General features: G+C 46.4%; 1 protein-coding gene across 2 annotated transcripts in view; it reads right to left on the bottom strand.

Annotated features, from left to right (window-relative positions):
- Positions 1-25336, bottom strand: part of NHS (NHS actin remodeling regulator) — a 345618-nt gene that overhangs the window by 72282 nt on the left and 248000 nt on the right. The window contains exon 1 of one of the 2 annotated variants that reach the window (XM_081809111.1): positions 14956-15671. The exons of the other annotated variant lie outside the window; for it this stretch is intronic. Within the exon in view, the coding sequence (XP_081665237.1) occupies positions 14956-15187 (232 nt within the window). The 5' untranslated portion in view covers positions 15188-15671. Of the gene's footprint in view, positions 1-14955; positions 15672-25336 lie in introns of those variants that run through there. 2 annotated transcript variants of the gene reach the window in all.

Here is a 25336-nt window from a genome sequence, read left to right on the forward strand (position 1 = left end):
CTAAACTGACTGTTTCCCAAAAGTTTACAGTGAATTCAATCAAAGGTATAGATTCAGTCCTGTGTAGATATGGGACAGACCCCTTTTAGTGGGCGGTCATGGGGTCCCTTCTGTCATTTCTCCAGGGAATTAAATATTAGGGCCGAGATGTTTACATGAAGATGTGAAGATACTAGAGAGAAAGTAGCTAGTACCTAAGCACAACTGGGGAATCTCATTTTGTTTAAGAATGAGTTTCGTCAGTGTTCTGACTTTTTAAAAAACTTTCCGTCACAGCCTGTCAAACCAATAGCTTTGGTAAGCACAACATTTGCCTTTATTATCGACCCCGGCAAAGGTTTGTTCTTTCCAGAACAAAAGCCACCTGGGACAAGTGACATGCAGAGGTGCCAGATTCCTGCCTCCCTCACCACTGCGTCGGCTCACCACTGTGCCCTCCCAGGTCTTTGTCAGATACTGGTTACTGACTGAAGCCCATTCCGGAAATAACAACGTCCTCTGTGGTAGGGTGTTCTGCAAATCCACACAGACCAAGCAAACAGCCATTACAGGGGTAACAAATTCCAGAACTTCTGTCCTCCTGGGGTGAATTTAAGCCAGGGGCCTGGAGCAGATGGTTCAGAGTCTGAACTGTGGGGCTATCAGGGCTTTTTTAGTAACAAGTATGGATTTGGGGCTTTGGAGTGGGTTTGCTTGTTTGGATACACCTCAAAAGGCTCATGTCAAAAACTGAGAAAATCCCAGTTGAATATTCAGTTGTTAGTGAGGACTCACAGATTGTCAGGCCCTTCCTTTGCCTCCTTCTTCCCTGGACTGCACTTCGTCAATCTTACCCCCCTTCCTTTCTCAGTCCCCTTCACACTCCTTTCACCATTGTCTTGGGTGAGGGCCTGGGCTCTCTAACAGACCAAGACTAGCCTGAATTTTATGAGTATATTACATTTTCCATCCTGTAAAGAAACTCTTGGTGGTGGTGGTGGTTTCCTCCGTTTGGTATACGGGGTAAAAGTTATCGCTATCATGGCCATGACAAGAATGAAATCCTTGAGTACCCAGGAAAATCAGACCAAGAAACGAATCATTATGTGGTCTTCACTGTTTATGCATTAAAAAGCAAAAATATACTATTGGGATTAGATCAAAATAAAAAGCTTTCTGCCCAGTGAAAGAAACAATCAACAAAACTAAAAGGCAAACTATGGAATGGGAGAAGATACTTGCAAGTGACACATCTGATAAAGGGTTAGTATCCAAGATCTATAAAAAACTTAACACGCAAAAAACAAATAATCCAATGAAAAAATGGGCAGAAGACATGAACAGACGTTTCTCCAAAGAAGACATCCAGATGGCCAACAGACACATGAAAAGATGCTCAACATCACTCATCATCAGGGAAATGCAAATCAAAATCACAATGAGCTATCATATCACACGTGTCAGAATGTCTAAAATCAACAATGTAAGAAACAACAGGTGTTGGCGAGGATAAGGAGAAAGGGGAACCCTCTTGCACTGTTGGTGGGAATGCAAACAGGAGCAGCCATTGTGGAAGACAGTATGGAGGTTCCTCAAAAAGTTAAAAAAAGAACTACCCTATGATCCAGCAATTGCACTACTGGGAGTTTACCCAAAGAATACAAGACCACTAATTCAAAGGGATACATGCACCCTTATGGTTATAACGCATTACTTACAATAGCCAAGATACGGAAGCAACCCAAGTGTCCATCAACTGGTGAATGGATAAAGAAGAGGTGGTGTGTGTGTGTGTGTGTGTGTGTGTGTGTGTGTGTGTGTATACACACACATATATACATACAATGGAATACTATTCAGCCATCAAACATAATGAAATCTTGCCATTTGCAACAACATGGATGGAGCTAGCTTAATGCTAAGCAAAATATGTCAGAGAAAGACAAATAAATGATTTCATTCATGTGGAATTTAAGAAACAAATGAGCAAAGGGGAAAAAATGAGACACAAACCAAGAAACAGACTGAACCATAGAGAAGCGCTGGTCACCAGAGGGGAGGGGAGTAGGGGGATGGGTGAAACAGGTGATGGGGATGAAGCATCAGGCGATGTATGGAAGTGCTGAATCACTATATTGTATACCTGAAACTAATACAACACTGTATGTTAACTGGAATGACAATTAAACCTCTAAAAAAAGCAAAACCAGCAAGTATTAATCAGGCACCTGCCATGGCCCTCCCCTGTGTAATAATCACCTCTGTTCCTGCAACTTACTTCTGCCCTGCTTCTCCCACACTTTCATGTGCTGAGGGTAATAATGTCAACAACAAGTTTCCATCTTTCTCTGAATAGTCACTCATTCAACAAATAATTCCTGAGCATCCACTGAGTGCTATTCCTCCCTGAGGCACTGAGAGACATATGAAGTCTCTGTCCTCCTGGAGCTTGCTGTTTAGCAGGAGAGACAGATGACAAACATACAGATATAATATCAGGTGGCATTACAGAAGGAAGTCAGAAAGTGGGCTAAGGGGATAAAGAGTGATGAGGTTGCTGTTTTGCAGAGGGTGGTAAAGCAGATAAGCTCAGTGCCTTGCCAGCGTCCCCCCTTGGCATTCACTCCAAAGGCTGCTTCCCATGACCTTTTTTTTTTTAAAGATTTTATTTATTTGACAGAATGAGAGAGCAGGAGAGCACAAGCGGTGGAAGAGGCAGAGGGAGAGGGAGAAGCAGGCTCCCCGCTGAGCAGGAAGCCCAATGTGGGGCTCGATCCCAGGACCTGAGTCGAAGGCAGTCGCTTAACCAACTGAGCCACCCAGGCGCCCCTTCCCATGGGAGCAGCCCTCCACAATTTCAGATACCCTCCTCTGAGGTTAAGCTAATTCAGAAATGTGGTCTCCACCTCTCCCGGATGTCCCCAGCAGGACTGAGCTCCAGCTGCCACACGGTACTTGCTTGATAGCACATCTTAATTAGATTTGTTCCCTCCTCTCCCCCACTCCCCAACAGGTGTTACTTGGGTTGCCTGCTCAAGTAAACCACTAGGACTCCAATCCTTGTCTCGGAGTCTACTTCTGGGGGGACCCAAACTGAGATCGGTGGTCAGGGAAGGCTTCTCTCAAAGGTGACATCTGAGCAGATACCTAATCCGGTGAAGCGGGGAGCTAAGTGAAGAGGCGCAGTAAGAGAACTGCGAGCAGAGAGAGCCGCAAAAGGAAAGGCTCCTGGGTGGGCTCACGTCTGAGGGTCTGAGTAACAGCAAAGCCAGAGTGCAGGAACAGTAGGAGTGAGGGGAAGGGCAGTAGAAAATGGCTTTCTTACTTTCTTCATTTACAGTTCCAATATGTCTTTTAGTCCTTTCTTTCATGATTTCCTCCAGTTGGTTCACTCCTCATTTCTCTGATGGCTCATTTTCTGAGAGTTCTGCCATTTTATTTGCGTTTCTTATTTCACTCTATTTAAATGCATCTACCACTGATTGGTGCCTGAGAGCGGGGGACAGTCCACAGCCCTACTTAGGGAGGCAGCTTCCAGGGGAAAAGCAACAGGCTCTCTGCAGTGCCTCCCCCCAGTTTTATTTTTTTAAGATGGGAGACTTAGTTTCTCCTGTTCCTTCATCATCACGATCAGCAGCAGCACCTTTTCCTGAGAACCCACTGTGTGTCAAACGTTGAGCCATTTGCTTGGCCTTCTTCATCTCTGACCCTCATACCAACTCTGAAAACCAAACGGGAACTACAGCCCAACCCAGGGAGGCAACCTCCTTCGTCCTATTTCACCCTCCTGCAGCAGACAGGGTGCTCCCCTCACACCTCTGGCTACACACGACACACCCCAGCAGCAAATCCCGTGGCTGCCGTGCCCTCGCCATGCATTCTAGGCTCTGTTGAGGTGGCTACTTTGATCCTGGAACAGGAGACTCCAGATCAGAGAGGATATGGAGTTCTCTTTAGGCAGCTGGCATGAGCTTAGCACAGATGCCTCCCAGAGCAGGACTGCTTTGCTGCCTCCCGGGAGGTTCATCATCAAAACTTCCTGCCCTGACCCACATTGTGCCTCTCTCCATTTGTGCTTCTGGCTGGAGCTACCAGGTAACCGACAGCGGAGTCTATTAGTACTTCGTTCTGCTCACAGTTCCTTCTGGAGGAGTTGGCATCTAAAAATTAGGTAGCAGTATGCAAGCCCCGGGGTGGTAACTGTTAAACCCTAAAAGGCAGGCCAGGGAGACTGAGCTCTATTGGCAGAACTGGTCTCTGGTCTGTGTGGGCCATCTTCTGTAAGTCTCTTATTGTCTCTAGGGATTAGGTTTCTCCAGGCTGGAAGTAGTAATAGTTTCTCCCTTTCACTCCATCCTAATTGTCCTTAGTGTTTACCAAATATCTGTGTGTGCATCTGTATTCTCCAGCTTCCTATGCAGTTGGATTGGGGCCAAATGACAGAGTGTCGGCTACTAGCCAGTGGGATGTGGGCAGAAGCAATGTACACCATTTGTAGGCTTGGTCCTTACAAGACCTCCCCAAGAGCTTGCTCCTCTCTTTTCCTCTGCTCCCTGGGGGCTACATGTTCTAGACTTACATCAGACTTTGTGTGATGAAGAAATGGGACTTTTATTGTGTTAAAGTGCTGAGCTTTGTTGGTTTATGTGTTAACAGAGCTTAATGTAGCCTATCCTAACTGATAGAGTTTTTCTTTGTTCTGCCTTTCATTCATTCATTCACAGTCGCTTTCAGATGTCCTTCATTCACTTGGTATTAAGTGTCTACTCCATGCTAGGCACTAGTACTTTAGCATGAATAAACTTTAGTTTTTTCTCCTGAAGATGCTGGATGTCTAGGTAAAGAGGGGGATATGGGAACAGAGGCAATAACAGAATGAGATAAGTATGTACTAGGTGCATAACATTGTGTTGTGTGCAGAGAAATAAATATTCAGAGGCCTTTGTCTTGAGAAAACTTTAAGCACTTTACTCTTCCCAGCTTTATGCTTGATCAGACTCCTTTCACTGAGGCACTGCTCACCCCTGCACACTGCACCAGTTCTAAAACATCTGCATTTGGTGCCACTCTCTGCTTTCTACCAGTCCATTTTTCCAAATCCATCTACTTGAAGTACCATTTCCTGGAAATCGTCCAGGGCTTTTTAATTGCCTACATAAAGTCTAAACTCCTCAATATGGTATTGATCCAGGTCTGGGCTATCTAACATTTTCCATTTCTCTTTTACCCAAAACTTCTCTTTCAACCAGATCGTTACAATCCATGTCCAACAACACACACCACTGCAGATCCCGCCCCATGTCTTTTCTCACACCATTCTTTAGTCAGGATTCCCCTCCTTGTCTGCCTAAGTCCTTTCTCTTCAAGTATCGCCTCAAGTGATATCTTTGGTCTTTCTGCCTATTCCAATCTATAGTATTAATATATTCAACAACTTAGATGAAACGGGTAATTCCTTTAAAAAACTAGCAGGAGAAATAAAAAATATAAATAGTCCTATATCTCCTAAAGAACTTGAATTCTTAATCAAAGCCCTTCCCACAAAGAAAATTCCAGGCCCAGATGGCTTTACCAGTGAGTTCCATAAAACATTTTAGGAAGAAATAATACCAATTTACATGAATTATTTCAGAAAACAGAGAATAAAGGAGCACTTCTTAACTCATTCTATGAAGTCTTGATACCAAAACCTGACGAAGTTCATCTCTGAAAAATCTATAGCTACCACCATATTTAATGGTGAGACACCGACTGCATTCCCCTAAGACTGGAAGAAATCAAACATCAACTCTCACTAGTATAATAAAACATAAGAAAGTAGTAAATATTGTCATTATCAAACATAATTGTGTAGATTAAAAACCCTATGGAATCTATAAAAACTGGTTAAAGAGTGAATTTAGAAAAGCCACTGGATATAAGGTCAATATATAAAATCAATTGTATTTATATATACTAGTAATGAAAAATTGGAGAATAAAAAGGAATACTATTTATAATAGCATCAAAAATATCAAATCCATAGGGATAAATCTAACAAAAGATGTGCAGGCCCTCTACACTAAGAACTGTAAAACATCACTAAGAGAAATTAAAGACCTATAAGATCAAAAGCTGTACTATATTCAGGGATCAGAGGACACTGCTAAAAATGTCCATTCTCCCCAAATGCAATAACAGATTTAAATCAATGGCCAATCAGAACCCCAGCGTTTTTTCTGAAGAAATTCATGAGCTGATTCTAAAATGCATATGGAAGTGCATAGGTTGGCTAATTGAATTTAAATAAAATTAAAAAAGGAAATGCATAGGTTCTAAAATAGCTAAAATAATCTTGAAAGAGAAGAACAAATCTGGGGGATTTATACGACTTGATTTTAAGACTAAATCTACAGAGGTCAAGACAGTGTGGTTTTGGTAAGAAAGCAGACATATAGATCATTGGAGCAGAACAGTGAGTCCAGAAATTGACCCACAAACATACAGTTGAGTGATTTTTTTTTTTTAAAGGTGTTAATTCAATGGGGGAAAAGAAAAAAATTTTTTTACACATGGTTCTGGAACAACTGAATATACATATGGGAAGAAACTGAATTTTGACCCCTACCTTACTCCATACACAAGTAGTAATTATAGAAGGATCATAGACCTAAACATAAAAGCTAGAGCTATAAAACCCCTGGAAGAAAATGCATGAGAAAAACCTTCATGAATTTGAGGGAAGCAGATTTCTCTGACAGGGCTCAAAAGGGACTAGCCATAAAAGAAAATACTGATGAACTGGACTCTGTCAAAATTTTAAAAATTCTACTCGCCAAAAGAACACTACTGGAAAATAAATTGGCAAGGCAGACTGGAAATAAATATTTGTAATCCATGTATCTAACAAAGAACTTTCAGTCAGAATATATAAAGAGCTACTACAAATCAATAATAAAAAGACAAAGAACCCAATTAAAAATGAGAAGAGGGATGAACTAGACATTTCAGAAGAGAAAATATGAATGTCTAATAAGCACATAAAAAGATATTCAACACTATTTATCATCAGAGAAGTTCAAATTAAAATCACAGTGAGATACCATTTCATGTCCACTGGAAGGACTGCTAATACACCAAGTGCTGGCAAGCATACAGAGCAACTAGAACTCTGATAAATTACTGGTGGGAGCGTAAAATGGTACAGTCATTTTGGAGTAATCTCTGCCAGTTTCTTACAAAACTGAACATACATGTACCCTATGACTAAGCAATTCCATTCCTATTTACCCAGAAAAAATGAAAACATAAATCCACAAAAAGATGTGTACAAACATATTCCCAGCAGCTTTATTCATAATAGCCCCAAACTGGGAACAGCCCAGTGAAATGGAGAAACTGAGGTATATTTCTATAATGGATTACTGCTCAGCAATAAAAAAAAAGGAATGAACTACTGATACTTACAACATGGGTAAATTTAAAACATATTTTGCTGAAAGAGGCCAGACATTTTTTTAAAGATTTATTCATTTATTTGAGGGGGGGATGGAGGAGGGGAAGAGAGAGTCTCAAGCAGACTTGTGCTGAGCATAGAGCCTGATGCGGGGCTCCATCTCACGACTGTGAGATCGTGACCTGAGCTGAAACCAAGAGTGGGACGCTCAACCGACTGAGCCACCCAAGTGCCCTGAGGCCAGACATTTTTTAAAAATCGTACTGTAGAGGCACCTGGGTGGCTCAGTTGGTTGAGCAGCCCACTCCTGATTTTGGCTCAGGTCATGATCTCAGGGTCCTGGGATCGAGCCCCGTGTCAGGCTCTATGCTCAGTGGGGAGTCTGCTTGAGGATTCTCTCTCTTCTACTTCTGCCCCTCCCCCTGCACTCGCTCGCTCTTAAACAAATCTTTAAGAAATCATACTGTATGATTCAATTTATATGAAGCTCTTGAACAGGCAAATCTAATCTGTGTGAAATCAGCATAATAGTTGCCAAAGTGGATGGAAGACTAGAAAGAGGTACTAACAATTTTGGGGGTGATGGAAAGGTACTATATATTATTTCAGGAGGTGGTTACAAATATGTGTACATCAGGGCGCCTGGGTGGCTCAGTTGGTTAAGCAACTGCCTTCGGCTCAGGTCATGATCCTGGAGTCCCGGGATCGAGTCCCACATCGGGCTCCCTGCTCGGTGGGGAGTCTGCTTCTCCCTCTGACCCTCCCCCCTCTCATGCTCTCTCTCTCTCATTCTCCCTCTCAAATAAATAAATAAAATCTTTAAAAAAAAAAAATATGTGTACATCAGAGCTCATGGAACTCAACCCTTAAGGCCTGTATATAGCTCAATTGTGTTTAAGTTATATTCAATATATAAATGCAATTCAATTTTTTCAATAAAAAAATTACCCCCAACCCCTCCCCAAAACACTATGTTGGGTGCGCTACTGTACTGTATTTTTTTTATTATTTCCGTACATGGTTATCCACTTTAAACGTTCTTAGATCCCTCAGCAGGACCCACACAAATCTCGGGACTCCATATTTGTTGAATGAATGAATCAGTAATAATCGGACTATAAAAGGGAAAGGAAAGGTAAAGAAAAATTAGAATATGACATGATACACAGTTCCACTGTTTCTATTTTCCTGGGAGTCAACACCATTTCAAATGCAGGTCTCTGTCTCCCAACACAAAACAATAACCCAGTATCTAAGACATCTTGCTTTTATTTACAATAAAAGAGGAGGCAAGGAAATAAGAGAAAGCTTTTGCCTCCTGTATTTTGTGGTAACACCACATAATTATTACTCTGTTTCTTAACTCTAGTGAGATAGACCAAAAGACATCTGATGAATCACCTTTTCATTCATAAAACCCTGCTTATATCTTTCATCGCTTTTATCCTCCTAGAATAATAGCAGAGAAACAGTACTTGATGGGCCTGCATTATCAGACGCTATTGGAAAGGTCTAGATAAGAGTGCTGAACCGCCTATTAGTATTCTGCATGCAAACCCTTCTCTATAACCCAGAGTCATCCGTTTCCTGGCAACCCTCAAAATTTCATTCTCATTGAATTGCTAGATCTTTATCAAAATATAATTATAGCCTTAATTTGAAAGATAAATTTTGATTGCCAGTGCCATGCCCAAAGGAAGAAATAATCAGGTGGGAGAACATTTAGGCGCAATTGTTAACCATATAATCAATGTCATGAATCACCCATCTCCTAAAAAAAAAAAAAAAACTTTTGGGGGAGAAACTTAGCGAGGGGTAGAGTGAGGAGGGGAAAAAAAAATCATTGAGGCATCAGACTTACTTATGACTGTTATATCATGTTTGCTCATTTTCTCATATTGTTGCTTACGTACTCGTCCTCTCTTGCCAGCTGGAAGAATTTGGGGAAGATCTGTCCTGTGTCCTGCTTCTCTCTGTGTGTATGCACAGTGGCCCAATGTGTGGCGGTAAGTAACCAGTCTACAAGCCCCCTATCTCGGGTCAGGTACCCTGGAAGTAGACTTTGACTAGACACTGGTGTGTAAGAAGCATAGTACAAATGCTTTTGGGGTCAACATCTACAGAGGAATGAAGCAGGGTTGGGCAGAGAGAGAAGGTGGCCGTGACACAGTTACGACAAAGGCTCGGCCAGTCCCAAGGAGGAGCTCTGGAGCTGCTTTGGCCCTGCAGAATTGTCCCGAATTGAGGCAAGGTGACCAGTTGCTGGAGCAGTGCTGACCTGGGAAGGGGTGTGACCTTGGGCAAGGTGGCTCTCTAGAGCCAAGGACAGCTCCCAGAGAGGGACTTGGCTGTGAGCTGTTAGCCACAGTGCCCAGCTCTGACTGGTGAGTGCTTGAGTGCTGCTGAGGAAGGGGGATGTGGGCGGCGCATTAAAGTAGCCCTGTACCCCGCAGACTCCAGGGACTGAAGGGCCTGGGGAAGATGATCTGAAATGGAAGCCTGAAAGACTGAACCCACTAGCCCATTTGGGCAGGAATGCAGCTCTACCTCCTGAGGAAAGCCGGGGGCGCCTGCTGTGCGTGCTAAGTCACCTGGGGATGTGTGACTTGCTGGGGAAGAGTAGATGGAGATCAGAAATAGTCTTGTCTCCTGATCCGACAGGCATGCTACTGATTTTTCAGAAATTATTCTCGGTTTATGTCTGAGGGTGGATACTGATACCTTTTTAAAAATTGATACCTTTGAGACAGAGTATGGGAGACGCAAGAGAAGTCACACACTTCAGTTCCCTTTCCTTTTGGGCAGTGAAATCTACAGCCTCAGGGCTTTCATAGACATAGATGGTTTGTTAGTTTGGGGATGGAGAAAGAACCAAGCGTATATAACAGTCTTTCTCCACTGGGGTGAAAGGAATGGATTTTATTTAACCTAAATTTTAATGTACAGTCATCTTCTCCTGAGACCTTTGGGAATCCTCAAGTTTGTAAGTATAGAAGCTTCAGACTTCACCACTTGATAGCCTGTTTCCACACCACCTGGTATTCATGCCCTTGGTGAATTTCTCTGTCCTGGAGTCTGGGCTGGGCCCGTGACTTGGCTCATTCTGTCAGTAATACAAGTCACAGGCCCAGCCCTGAGAGGGCCTGGAAGCTTCTGCCTTTACACTCTTGGGGACCCTAATCGGCTAGGTAAGAAGTCCAGTTAACTTGCTGGAGACACCATGCGGGGACGCTGCTTGGAGAGGGAGAAGTCCCGAGACAACACAGAAAGAGGAGTGCAGCTCGCCCAGCAGCCCAGCTGAACCTAGCCCCTAGGTGACAGACTAGCTGACTACCAGCAAGACTAGCAGAAGAACTGCCCAGCGAGCTCATCCCAGACTCCAGCATCTTGAACCAATAGATGGGCTCTGTTTCTTAAGCCAGTATGTTTTTTGGGGTAGTTTCTTATGCAGCAATAAACAAAACAACCCTAATGAGTAATTACCTGGAGTCAAGTGACTATGCTCACCTTGTCCAACCCCCACCAAATCACCAAGGTGCCTTTTAACCTTGCACTGGAGAGTCCTTCTCTCATTCCATGGCTGCTTTTCGCAAGGAAATAAATATTTTTATTACTTCACAATAGTTACTGCCTACCTAGTGACGAGTAGACCAAAAATTTTAAAAGGAAAAAAAAAAAAAAAAAAAGCCTCACTGGCCTGTCAGAGCTGGAGGGTTGGAGATGGGGCTCCCTCGAAGTAGTGCAATCCTGTGTATCAATTTCCTATGCTTGGGGCTCAAATTCATGCCTCAGCAAATTTACAAATGACTCCCTGTCGTGGACCTTCAAGGTCACTCACTGAGAAACTCCGAATATTAAAGCCTGAGTATCAGGCTCGGCACTGATTGGACACATCAGAGAGGGCTAGACACGGAGTCTACCAGATTAGAGAGGTAGTATAGTAAAATATCCAGGGCTAGATTCTGGAGCCAAACTGCCTAGGATCAAACCCCAGATCTGGCACTTGTTATCCATAAAACCTTGGGCAAGTTACTTAATCTCTGTGCCTGAGCATCCTCATCTCTAAAGTGAGGATAATAATAGTCCCTACCTCCCAGGGTTATTGTGAAGATTAAATGAGCTAATGTACGTACAGGACATAGACCAGCAACCTCGCTATTCTAAGCCTGACCATAAATGGTTCTATAGTAAGAACAGGAAAAAAAATCTCACAGGGATTTTAAATAATATGAATAGCTGTTTCTAGTGATTATACACAATGAAAGGATATCCAGAGACCGTATATCAGCCTTCTGAAACTATATCCTATATAACTGGTTCTGATTCTAGCCCTGCCATAAACTAGCTGTGTCACACTGGGCAAGTGATTTATAACATGAGGATAATGACAATGACCTTGCCTAAAGAGGCTAGACCAGATGGTCCCTCTAGGAGCCTTTTATATCTCTGTACCTTTCCAAATCCCTGTGAGGCAGGAAAGGGCAGGTGGAATTACCACCATTTTTAAGGTGGAGATCTGTATTTAGCTACATGACTTGTCCAGAGCCAAACCCAAATCACAGAGTAGAGCTAAAAAAAAGGGTGTCTTTCACGCCGGAGGGCTTATTGCCATGGCACAGACATCTCCCTGTTTCCCTTGCAGGTAGCCGTGGCCATGTGATTGAGTTCTGGCCAGCGGAATGTGGGTGCAGAGGAGGTGCGCTACTTCCAGACAATCCTCCATGCCCTCTTTATCCCCTTCTTGTGGCTAGATGCAGAGGAACCCAGGAAGGATTCTGAGGCCCTATGGGATAGTAGAGCCACAAGAAGGCAGAAGACTAGATTCCTTATCATTACAAGCCAAAAGTTGATTAGACATTATGTGGTAAGAAATAAACTGCGTTGTGTTAAACTCCTGAGATTTGGGGCTTGTTAGAGTATTTGGCCTTCGCTGACCAATATGCTCAGTGTCTCTAGTTGATTGCTGGTTCAGGTTGTGAACTTCAAGAGGAAGCAGCCCCTTTTTGTGTAAGAGCAAGGGATTGTTGACCTCTTATTTGCTACAGGCAGAGCAAAGTGGATGACATTTTTGTAAAATCTGAATCCCAACTCTTGGTCTTCCCATCTACTCTTCTGTGTTAAGAGTTAGTTCCTGTTGCTTTAGGCCTTTTGGCTACATTGAATCAGCGGTACTTTCGCATCTTCTTCTGTAGGGAACACGAAGATGGCGGGAACATTTTAAAGATAAACTACCAACTGTTTTCAAGTCTCTACTAGATGACTGGAGGAATGAGGCATTTCTCAGAGGGGTTTTCAGTTTCCTGGTCTCTTCCTTCCCCCCAAATCAAGCTCTCTATCTTAATATTTGCCCAGTGATGATATTTATGATCTACAGAAAATAAAGGTGAACTTTTAAAAATCAAAATTCACTTTGGAAGGGAGGAGAGGATTACCTGGTAGGTTCTATCTTGAATTAGAGAACTGGTGATGGGGATTCACACCTTCCCTCCTAGATTCCCATGCTCTTTAGTTTGTTTCCTTCACTGTAGACAATTAGGCATTTACCTTTTTCAGCAATTACTAATGCATTTTTCAAAAACAAAAAAATACCATAGTTCAATCAATCAAGAGCAGAGGGGGCCTTTCTTCTTCAAGCTGGACTTTGCCACCTTTGCTTCCAAAGAAAAGGTGAACATGGGGGAAATGAAGGCTTTTGAAAATAAATAATGGGAGAGGCCGAGCAGGCTCCCAGGATCCACGACCCACAGGAGAAGACCAGGGCTCCCGCCATCCACTACGACCACTAGAAAGTCCTCAGTCCCTTCCTGGCTCCATTCCGTGTGGCACCTTCTCCATCAGCGGGGGGCAGCCCCCTTGAGACATAACGGGCACCTCCCAATTACCAGGAAGAGGCTCATCACTCAGTTGTCCAGGGGTTTCCACCTGGAAAGGAAAGAGTGGCACCCCAGCTACTGTCTACACTGAGGAAGCTGGAATATGACGCAGGTGCCACCGTGGACCTTTTGGTCCCTCTGTATTCTGGGCCCGACTCCTTCGGGGGGAGGGGAGTGGCCTGCTGGGCCCCTGGAGTACAGAGGCAGAAGCCCCGTATATATGGCTAGGTGGAACTCCTAGGGAATGTAAAGCTGCAGAGGTCAATGGCTGGGGGTGGGGAAGGGGTCCCTGTCTGGGCTTCCATCCCCCAATCTTGCAGCCCAGTTGCTCTGGGCCTCACAGAGGAACGGAGGAGCTCCTGCCCTTCTCACACAGACCAGCACCACAGCATCCCTGCCCTGCCCTGAGAAGAGATGCTGAACTGCCCTGAAGGATGTGTGGACCTGGTCTCATGCCGTCTGGCGGCCCAAGTTCGGCTCACCCTCACACAGCCGGGAAGGGAGACCCCATTCTTGTAATAGTGGGGTCAAGCTAAGCTGCATCTCCATCCGCAGGGCTATTTTTAGAGGCTGTTATCTTTGCCTTGCTCACAAGCAGCTGTGAAAAACAAACGGGTGACCAGAAGGTACAAAACTGCAAAACCAAAACCTCATAAAACAAGAGCTCCCAAACTCAAGAGCAGACCACACACTCTGGCTACGACACTGTGCACCATCATGGCCGGGCCTGCTTCGCCTTCCCTTAAGGGGGCACCAGTTGGGGCTTCGCTCTTTTACCACCCACACATTCCTGGCCTGGCATGCCCCGGGCAGGTCCGGCTTTGGACCACCAGACCTGGCGGGGCTCTTCGGCCACGCAGCCCCACTCATGCCCACAGACGGTGACCCAGGTGGACAGGTGTGTCAAGGGGGCAGGCTCCATAGGGTTAACACTGCCACAAAAGGAAGAGCTCCAGCTCTCTCGCCTCTCTCTTGCAGCTCATCCTAACAGTCCACTTGCCTCACAGCACCACAGCCCGCTCCATGACAGTGAGACCCCTGCACAGGCAAAATGTCACCCAACACCAAGTGGCAGGGCAGCAAAACAGGATGGAGCACCAGGCTGGATCCTGGACTTCTCCCTCAGCCCTCGGAGCTCCCAAACGGCTGAGCTTCAGGGCACGCTCCCTCTCACGGAGCCCTGGAGTCCCCATGCCCCCTGTAGGAAACCCACCACCAGCCCCCGCAGCCCCCGTAGCCCCCTCCACTCAGCTGGTGAGGGCCTGGGTAGCCGCGAGGAAAAGTGCCACCCCGCCCCAGAACCCGGGATGAGGGGTGAGGTGGCGGCGGCAAACTTCAAAGCTGCAGCTGCAATATGCTTAAAATAAAAGACCCCTGAAAGACGGAGCTGTTGCCCCCGCCCCTCAGAGCTCTGCGCGGTCCACCTTGACCGCCTGCTCACCCTCACTCTGCTCTGCCAAGGGGACCTGACTCTCAGACCTGGGTGGGGGCGGGGGGCGGGGGGCGATTTCCTCTTAGGCTGGCGCGCAGCAGGGCTGCGGCTCTTGCTCCCTCCGTCCCCCAAGTTCACCCACCACCCAGAGGTGTGAAAAATTAGTTTCAAATGATGTCGCCTGCCCATACCCCTTCCCCGCCCCCCCCCCCCGGCTGGTCCCATCTCACACACACCCGAGTGGCCTGGGCTGCGAGTCGCGGAGCATCCCGGGGGGTTGCGGTGGGGCGCCGCGCCAAGGCTAGCTTCCCCGGGCGCCCGCTCGGGCTCGGGCTCGGGCTCGGCCCTGGGAAGCCCGCCCGCGCATCGCTCCCCCGGTGCAGAGATCCTACCGCCCGTGCGCCCTGGGCGCGCCGCCGGGCCCAGCGCCGGCTCCCCGGGAATGCGGCCGTCAGGTGAGGTAGGCATGCGTGCCGGCTCCGCAGCGAAGCAGCAGCTGGCCGGGGCGCTGGGCTCAGGATATGCCTCTTCTCCCTCTCCCCGCAAAGGAGAGGCCTCTCGGGGGGGGGGGGGGGGCTTTCCAGCGCCTTGTTGCCTTAGGACCGCATTCCCTCTTCCTTTTGCCTTTTATCTTAGTTTCTCCTTCAGATGCAAAAAGGGAGATCGCGGGAGTCCATGCCCAGCTCCTCCAGCCTAACTCGCTCCACAGGCAGAGAGAGAATTATGAATGGATGCTGCCTTCTGATGAGGAAGTCGACTGGGGAGGTCTCTGCGCACGGCGCGCTCCATCAAAGCCGGGGCATTGGCCCCTCCACTGCTTCAATGCTGCAGGCTGAGACACCTAATTGACCACTGGGAAATCAGGTGCCGGGAGACCTGGGCGGGACGTAGCCCCAGGGCCACGCTGAGATCGAGCGCCTAGCCGGTGTAGACAGCTTCGATTTACAGCCCAGTGAATGGAGGGGACTGCGGCAGCCAAACCTCCCGGGCAGCAGGCACGATTGCACCAACGCTCTGCAGACAACCGCCCGGCTCCGTGAACATCTCCCGGCTCCGCTGGGCTAAAGGGAACCTGCTAAAAATAATCCGTCCCCTGCCGCCAGCCGCCAGCCGCAGTGAGCTGCAGGACTCAGCCCCCAGCCCCAAACTCGGCGGTGCGCGGGAGCCGGCCACAAAGCGAGCCCTGCGCGCTTAGACAAGCCAAGGCTTGCGGAGGATCCTGGATCCGGATTTCTGGTACCTGTGCGTTTGCTTCTCCGGTAGTGCGACTGCTGGTGCTGCGTGTTACCCATGCCCGGAGTGGCAGTGGGCTCGGCACATCACCAACAGGCTGGACGACCGCGGCTGCTCAGCACCGCACCCCCGTGGCTCCTTTCTCACCTCCCTTGTCCCCAGTCTCTCTGACCAACAGCTGAAGAATCAGGGACGCCGACCGTGCCAACTCCTCCAGCCCCGGCAAGAGGGGAGACAGAGACTGGCGTGGAGCAGGTGCCCGCGTGTAACAGGACTAGAGCAGCCCCCGAATTGTCACATTGCGTCCCTTCCCCCTGTTCATCTCTGGTCGCCGAAACCTTGCATCCTAGATACAACTCACTCTGTCCAGGCTAAAAACACTGCAAAGACAATGCCTTCACAGTGATGAACTCATCTCCAGGGAAGGGTGATTTACTAAGCCAGCTGCAGGGTTGAACCAGGGTTAAAATCCATGGCAGTGCGTGCCTATGCCTTAGGCTGGTAGCTTGTATATATAACAACGGAATGCAGAAGACAAAAAGCCATGTAGGGCCACTGCAACACATCTGGAATATACCCCAATATATAACAAGGAAAAAACCAGTGAATGAAATTATCCAAAGAGGCCTGTGGGACACAGGTTTTGGTAAACTGTCTTCAGGCCTTAGAAACCCATTTCAGGAAAACTGGACTATTTTCTGACCAGGTCGTCTCTTTTCAAATAGGGAGGCTTCTGCCCTGGGCAGATTGACATGCATGGGCAGTACTGTGTCCATGAGGCCCGTGACTCCTCCATAAATCACAAATGGTGGTGAAACACTAACTTGCCAAGGTCATAAGAAATCACAGGGTTTGCATGCGTGCTGGTAGAGCATTTCCTAATTGGCATTACTATGAATTATGATTGTGGTCACATGAAATATCACATCGAACCCAAGTTAGTCTGGGTTGGCTGCTCTCCTCTGACCCCACTCACACTAACCTCCTCCGAGGGTTGCCAGCCGCCAGGAAGGATAGAAAATCTGGCTGGAGTCCCCCTGAAAGAGAGAGTGTGGCTAACGCAGGAAGGATGGTGGGGGGGAAGGAGTGCTGTGGCCACTCCCCCAGCGAGGGTGAGGAGCGAGCCGTGAACCCCGAAGTTTAAGGGCGGGGTAGGCAAAGGAAAAGAGGCCACCAGAGAGAAAGAATGAGGCGAGTCAGAGAAGCAGGAGACGAGGAGGGACGGAGGGCCCGGTCTCAGAACCCAAGGGGCAAAAAGGTTTCAAGAAGGCGGCATGACTGGGAATGCCAAATGTCACTTGAGAGGTCCGTGGGGACAGTTTTGTCCGCCAAGGGCCGACCTGGGCCCTTCAGACTTCAGGAAGGCCTGACGGAGTGGACACTGATGGGAAGTGGGGGGTGGATGGGAAGGCCAGTCAGAGCTGCTGAAAAGAAAAGGGAAGCCCTTCCCTTGGACTTGCTCATCAGAGGCTCAGTGGCGGGAACAGCACCTGGGAGCCGTGCGCAGTGAGGTCTGGAGGTGTGTGTGTGTGTTAGCAAGCCCCAGACCCACTCCCTCGGGACTCGGGCAGCCCCACCGTGTGACTCAAACTACTCAGGCCTTGCAATGAGAATTGATGTTTAGGTGAGCAAAATGGCCACCTTCTACAGCCGTCTCTGGCAAGATCACAGGGAGCGGGTGGCCAAGGCACGGATCCTACATCTCAAGAGTTGAACTGTGTTGGCTCTGGATTTTCAGGGCTGCTCTGCCAAGGGAGAGCCTTGGCAGCACTCCGTAAGGCAATGGAAATGGCCCCATCTTCCCCTTCAGGTTGATCTTTACAATACTGAGGTGGTTTTAAACAGTGATGATGAAAATAAATGATAGAACTAGATTGCTTGCATTTGAATGAAGTTTTAGCAGTTCCCATGGTGTAGAGGAAAAAAAAAAACAAACCTGGGCTTTTGTCCCAAGAAGACCTGTGCTTGAATCCTAGCTCCTCCACCTCTTCGCAGTGTGCCCTTGGGAAAATAATTTGACTTCTCTGAACCTTGGTTTCCTCATTTGTAAAATGTAAACAGGAATACCTAATTTACAGACTTATTAGGAAGAGTAAATAAAAGAACAGCTACAAAGCACCAGGCCAGTGCCTGGCGCATAATAAAAGGCCAACAAAGGCAGTTCCTTCCTAAGTGCTGGAGGTCTTCTCGGCATGCTCTTGTAGTTTTGCTGGGCTCCCTGTCCCCTGGATGGTGGCTAGCGCACCCGATGCTTCCCATGGCTGAGGCTTCAAACAGAAGCCCTTGCTGAACCTCTCTTAGGTGCCAGGTACTGAGCTCGGTGCTGGCGGGGAGAGAGCAGAGTCTGGGCCCTGCTGGAGCTGGCATTCTAAGGGCAGAGTTTACATCCCAGTCCAAGTGGGTATCCTACTTGTTTTTACTGGAAGCCAAGGATGCCCAGTCTCAAGAAGAAAAAATTGCAAATGTGTCCTCCTTAGGACAGCGATGACCTAGAGCAGGGGTCAGCAAACTCGGCCCGCTGTAAAGGGCCAGACAGTAAATGCTTTAGGCTTCGTGGGCCACGCCGTCCCTGCTGGAACCAGTTCACACTGCTCTTGGTGTGTAGCTTCAAAGCAGCCATAGGCAAGGCCTAAACGAATGGATGCGGCTGTGTGCCAATAAAACTTTATCCACAATCACAGGCAGCAGGTGAGATTTGGCCCGCGGGCCATGGTTTGTCAGCCTATGTGTAGATACTTATCTATACTTCCTTTACCTGGTACTGCCAGGAAATACGGAAGTCCCCATAGGTGATTTTGCATGGAACTCAAAGTTTATCCAACCACGAGCAGTTTCCTGGAGCTCCTTGTTATTTTAAAGCATATCTTACACTTTCCCTGGAAGAAACGGACTAGTTAGCTGTTCACCAGATGGTCTCTTTCTCCTACAGCCAGCCTCCCTTACAGTTAGGTGTGGCCATGTAACTGAGTACGAGCCAATGGAATGGGGGCAAAGGCGTGTGGGCCTCCAGGCCTGGTCCCTAAAAACTCTTACCCGTTCCTACACATACTCCCTTCTCTCCCCTGCTGGCTAGACACAGATGCTCTGTGGGGTGCTGGAACCCCAAGACAGAAGGAGCCTTGGTACCCAAATGACTGTATGCTGACCTGCATTAGCCTCCAGGGTAAGTGAGAAATAAGCCTCTGAAATGTTGGGGATTTTCTTACCAGAATTGAGCCTACCTTGAACAATTCACTTTCCTATCTTTTTAATCAGATGATACGAAACACAATTTAATGCTTTGGTGATTACTTAGGGTCTTTATTAGGAAGGCTTATTATTGGTCTCTATGGTAACACATTTCAAAGACTCCTTTTTGGATTTCCAAGCTCTTTCCTTGGTATTTCGCTCTCCACTGTCATTCCTCTCTCACCCTCCTTCTAGCTCCTTCCCCATGGTTTGAATCCGCAGTGAGCTGAAGAAAAGAGACACCATGGCTGGGTAAATCTGTTCATTAAACAAGAGTTACTAATGGTCTGAGCAAGAACCTAAGCAAGGTTCTTAATAAAGTGCACGGGCTTGCTGACAACTATCTGCAGCCTTGGGCAGCTCCCTTCACTTACTTTCAGGCTTAGTGCTGTGTTCCAGAGAGCTGAAGTTATTGGAAGCTCAGCATCTCTGGAATCAGTGGGGGCATTTCAGTATTATCTAGCCTACAAACTTTCAATTTTTCTACTAGTCATCTTGGGGGAATCCATAATAAAGGTTCTAGTTCTGTCTCTTGACATTCATGGGCTATTCAGCTTTCGAAATACTGGCACTTTCTGATTTTTCTGCACATAGATTAAGCCCATTATATGCTCCAAATCTGTTTTAAACTCACCTGTTCTGCTTAATTATTCTGTGGACACCGACAGATATTAGTTGGCTCCTAGCTTAGAGGAGCTAAAAGAATTGACTTGAAAAGCCTAAATAATTTTATTCCTGTTCCAGGGGTGATATTACCTTTATGTCTTGGGACGATTTACCAAGAAAACCAAGCTGTGCTTCGGACCTGGTCTTTGGATTATTCTGATATGTGGGGATGTGGTGCTCTCCCAGCATGAGGCAGGGCCCAGAAGAGGAACTGGTGGGGCAGATCAATGAGACAGAATGGAGGAAGCCAACAGAGTCCAAATACCTTCACAGTCTGATTTTACTTTTTTATCGAAGAACCAAGATAACCATATTTAAATGATCCTCTTGGTCTGTTTCTTCATCTATGAAACAAGGAGGGTGGAGACGATCTATCAGGTTTTCTCTAGGTCTGTCATTCTGGAAGTCTATTGTTCTCTGAAACCTGGCACCAAAAATACCTTCCGAAATGATTGCTGATCATCAGTGCTTAGTTTTTCTTCCCATTTCTGCTGATCATCCAGGACTGATCACTCTACACGTAAACTTTAGCATCTGCAAGAGCAATAATTGCTCTGTTCTGTGGTTTGCGCAGGCTGGGTAAACTTTTTGCCCCAGAATGACCTTGTTTGTGACCTTGGGGATCCCAATTTCAGCTCTACGCTCCACCACACACACCCTCTCGTTATGTTTATGGGGGGGGGGGCGGCTTCCCTGCCTTATTCTTCTCGGCTCCGATGATGGAAATCCAGGTTTGCCTCCAAAGTTCACTTCCCTGATGCAGGTTGGACACCCCCTTCCTGGCGGAGGGGCTGGCTAAGCCTCATCTCCCATCTCTCCTTAGCAGCACATTACTCCTGCCACTGCCCCACCACGGCTCACAAGAGACCCCACGTCTTCCAGAAGAAATCAGGGCTATAAAATGGCTCACTCGTTCATAAGGAGCTATGTGCTTATTCATATCTATTTTATACCATCACAAATGTAAATAATCTCCGGGTGCAACCACCCAAGCTAGTACCTCTATGGCTGCCTGTATGAAATTTCTCTCTCAAAATTCTCCAAACCATCTGGCATAAACTACTGTATTGTGACCTGTTAAAATAAGTAACAGCTGTGATAATCCCTCTCGATTTATGGCAAGCTATAAAGCTTTGCATATACTGGCAACGCATATAAAATAATAAATAAAACCATTATCATTCTGTGCTGTCTTGGTGGGAATTATGATGATTTAGCCAAAATGGAGCCCTATGGAATGCATCAGAGGAGAAGCAGAGGTTTTGCCCAATCTGGCCCCCTCTAGCCCCCAAAGACCAACTTCACTACTTAGAGCTCTGAGATATGTTTGAAAACCTTATCCACTGTAAATGCATCCTCTCTGAGAGAACATTATTCCCATCCATTGCTGCCCAACTTGTGTTTTTTCAAAGCTTTCTTTTCTGATGGTGGGTTTCCAAAATTCCACAATATATCCAGACTATAAAGAAAAAACAAGCTATACACAACTCAAAAATGTGAATAATTTGCAGCCCCCAAACTAAGAATCACTTTGGGATTGTTAACTGTAAGCTTATGTTTTTGCAAACACTGCCAAGATCCCAGGTTGAAAAAGACTGTATCTAAGTCATCTTTCAAAGATATGCTGTACGTGGAAAAAGAAAAGCCAGTATCTGGCAGGAAAAGGGACTGGGCATCTTTGATTCTGTGTCGTAGAGAGTTACTGTGGCCACTGCACATGAATTTCAAAAAATTAAGGAGACAGGGACGGAAACTAACATGACATGGCTGTTTACTATGTGCCGGGCATTATACCATAATCTCCTCTAATCCTCGCAACAGCCGGACGCCTTAGGTATTGTTCCTGTTTTATGGTTGAGGACACTGATGCATAGAGAGGTTAAGTTACTTGCCCAAGGCCATCCTGTTAACAAGTTGGGGAGATGGGAGTTTGAACTCAGGTGTGTGTCTGCTTGGGAGGTTCATGCTCTCTCTGCCTCACCACACTGTCTTGTGGAGAGCTGTTTGCAACCCTTTTCTGCCACGACCCACATGATAGGTTGACAGATAGTCTGTACATAGGTTGCTCACTGTCCTGGCCGGGGGCAATTACCTCCCCTTTGTTTCCCACTTATAAAGTCTATTTGAATGCCAGTGAGAGTTACCTTATTAGTGGAAGAACTCCAGATCTATTTTAATGTATATATTTACAAAATGTGCAAATAAGGATGTCTGGTTATGATGGTAGATGTCAAAAACAGCCACGGTACTTGTTAGCTCTTCCCATCAAGAGGTGGAGTGTGTTTCTCTGCCTGGAATCTGAGCAGGCCTTACGGCTTGATTAGGCCCACAGAATGTGCTAGAAATTGACACTGTATGTGTTCTGAGCCTGGGCCTCAAAAAGCCTTACAGCTTTGCTGATCTTGGTACCTACCTGCACTTACTGCCACTGTGCCAAGAAGCCTAGGCTAGCCTGTTGGATGATGAGGCACATGTGGCCCAGCTGCTCCCCTTATTGTGGCCCATAGCTTGCTAACTCCCAGACATGTGAATAAGGCCACCCTAGGTCATCCAGCCCCAGATGAATGACAACAGACAAAAAGCAAGCCCTGCAGAGTTCAAGTGAGCCAGCCCAGAGCAGCAGACTCTCCCATTAATTTTTAAGCCACTAAATATTGGGGTGACCTGTTACACAGAAAAGGTTAACTAAGGAAGTTATTTAAAATAAATTTCTAGCCACATGCGAAAACAAATACTACTGGTTGAGAATTGCTGGTTTGAACACAAATTCCATAAACTGAAGTGAACTAAAATAAAAACAAAATAAGTCCTTTTTGATGGCTCCAAATACTGTCATAGCTCAAAGTCGTCACATCATCTCAGTTACATCCCATGAAAGAGCCAGTTCAGGGAGGCTTCCTACAGACAGCCTTCAGTCCCAGAAGCCCACCCCACCCCCCAATCCTGGACTTGTCCGGCTGATGGGGAGTCACACGGTTTGGGGAAAAGAATCACCAAGGTGAGTGGCCCAGAGCCACCCTCAAGAGACAAACAGTGGATGGAAGGAAGAGAAGGAGAGATGATGTGCTTAAAGACTATAAATGCCAACGCATAGCCCCAGAACCCCTCTAGGAGATAGAAGAGCAACGCCGTGGAGCAAGAAGAACCACAGTGATGTTAGCGTGTGGCGTCAGTTACGGAAGGGTCAACAACGGCGGCCATGCTGTCCGAAGAAGGGAGGGTATCCACAAGCTACAGCTGGGAGGGAGAAAGAGCTGTCCACCCTTCTCTTCCTACACACTTGGGGAAACTTAGAGATGGATGGGAACCCTCAGAAGGAAGAAAGGAATAATTACAAACTAAATTAGGGCCAAATTGAACTATCTGAGAAAGAAAGAAATAATGGTTCTCAACCTTGGCTGTACGTTGCAGTCTCAACAGAATGAAATCAACTCCTGCACTCTTCTTAATCACCACATTAATTACTAACTTTATTTAATAGGAAAAAAATGTTCACCATTTGGAATTCTCACCAGTTTCAACAAAAGCTGTTTCTTTTGAAGAAAATGCTGGTGAATAACGATTAGTTCATTGTTCGGCTCTTTTCACATGTGGATGCTTGGGCTTGTTTTTTCTTATTTTCTTAGTAAATCTGGGAACCTTTGAACTTTGAATAATTTCTTTCTTCTCTCAGTGCCCTCTAGTTATACAAACACAAAAAATAATTACAGGGGCAGTATTTACATCTGTACGTCTATGGTTTTTTTCATTTGGTATTTACACTGCTGAGTGAGTGAATGAATGAATGTAGTTCATTTTACTTCTTGGGAAAAAACGTATGTAATGAAAGGGGGTGCATTTTAGTTGACTCTGGCAAGGTTTTATAAGGAGCATATAAAGGAGAAGGAGAGAGGAAGAAACCTTCTTTGTAGTCCTGAAAAAATATGTTGGTCTGTACCCTAAACAGTTTTTCTACATTTGTGGTTAAACACGTACTCATTATGTTCCAGAAGAGGGGATGTTTTACTGAAACACTTTATGAGTTAAAAAAAAACAAAACAAAACACACAAAACCTCTCTACACCAGTGTTTGCAGTTTCTCCCAGTTCAGTCTCTGAACTTGCTTTCCAACAGCTTTTCCCAACCTGAGAATGTGGCCAGGACACTGGATTCAGGCTCCAGGCTGGGACCTCCATGAGTTGCCTTCCACGCGGAATCAGAACCGAAACTTTCAGATCGGAGCAGACATAAAAATAGTATTACAGGGGTGCCTGGGTGGCTCAGTCGTTAAGCGTCTGCCTTCAGCTCAGGTCATGGTCCCAGGGTCCTGGGATCGAGCCCCGCATCGGGCTCCCTGCTCCGCGGGAAGCCTGCTTCTCCCTCTCCCACTTCCCCTGCTTGTGTTCCCTCTCTCGCTGTCTCTCTCTCTGTCAAATAAATAAAATCTTTAAAAAAAAAAATAGTATTACATGCCCCATGAGGAGGGAAGATGGGGTCAAAGGGAACAGAAAGAAAAGTGACCAGGTGGGGAGAATCAAGGGTCCCTAGCGTACAGCAGGAGCTCCACTTCAAGCCAGGTAGAGACATCCGCCCTTCTTGTCAGAAGCCCTCTAACCATGTTTTATCACCTCAAGTGTGACGTGGAGGAGAACTGAGGCATGGTTTAGCCTGTTCTTGAAGAGTTTGGGTTTAGAGTAATTAATTTCTAAAAGAAGAAAGGGGAAGCGGTGGGAGTTTTCCGAAGAATAATTTCATAATAAATAGGTCATGTGTTAGAAAGCTGCTTTGCACATAGGAGCTCCTTTACTCATAAATATTTCTTTTGGTCCCCTAAGTTTTTATTTAAGTTCCAGCTAGTTAATACACAGGGCAATATTAGTTTCAGGCGTAGAATTTAGTGATTCATCACTTCCACATATCACCCGGTGCTCATCCCAACAAGTGCGCTCCTTCATCTCCATCACCTGTCTCACCCATCCCCACCCACCTCCCGTCTGGTGACCAGCAGTTTGTTCTCTAGAGTTGAGAGTCAGGGCGCCTGGGTGGCTCAGTCGGTTAAGCGTCAGCCTTAGGCTCAGGTCGTGATCCCGGGGTCCTGGGATCGAGCCCTGCGTCGGGCTCCCTGCTCAGCGGGAAGCCTGCTTCTCCCTCTCCCACTCCCCCTGCTTGTGTCCCCTCTCTCGCTGTGTCTCTCTCTGTCAAATAAATACATAAAATCTTAAAAAAAAAAAAAAAAAAAGAAGAGTCTGTTTCTTGGTTTTTCTCTTTCTCCCCGCCATGTTCATTTGTTTTGTTTCTTAAATTCCACATATGAGTGAAATCATATGGTATTTGTCTTTCTCTGCCTGACTTATTTCACTTAGCATAATACTCTCTAGCTCCATCCATGTCATGGCAAATGGCAAGATTTCATTCTTTTTATGGCTGAGTGATAATCCATTGCATAGATATATCACATCCTTATCCATTCATCAACTGATGGGCATTTGGGCTCTCTCCATAGTTTGGCTA

The sequence above is a fragment of the Leptonychotes weddellii genome, chromosome X, assembly GCF_054177405.1.
Source record: "Leptonychotes weddellii isolate Sample4059 chromosome X, ASM5417740v2, whole genome shotgun sequence".
Classification (NCBI taxonomy): domain Eukaryota; kingdom Metazoa; phylum Chordata; class Mammalia; order Carnivora; family Phocidae; genus Leptonychotes; species Leptonychotes weddellii.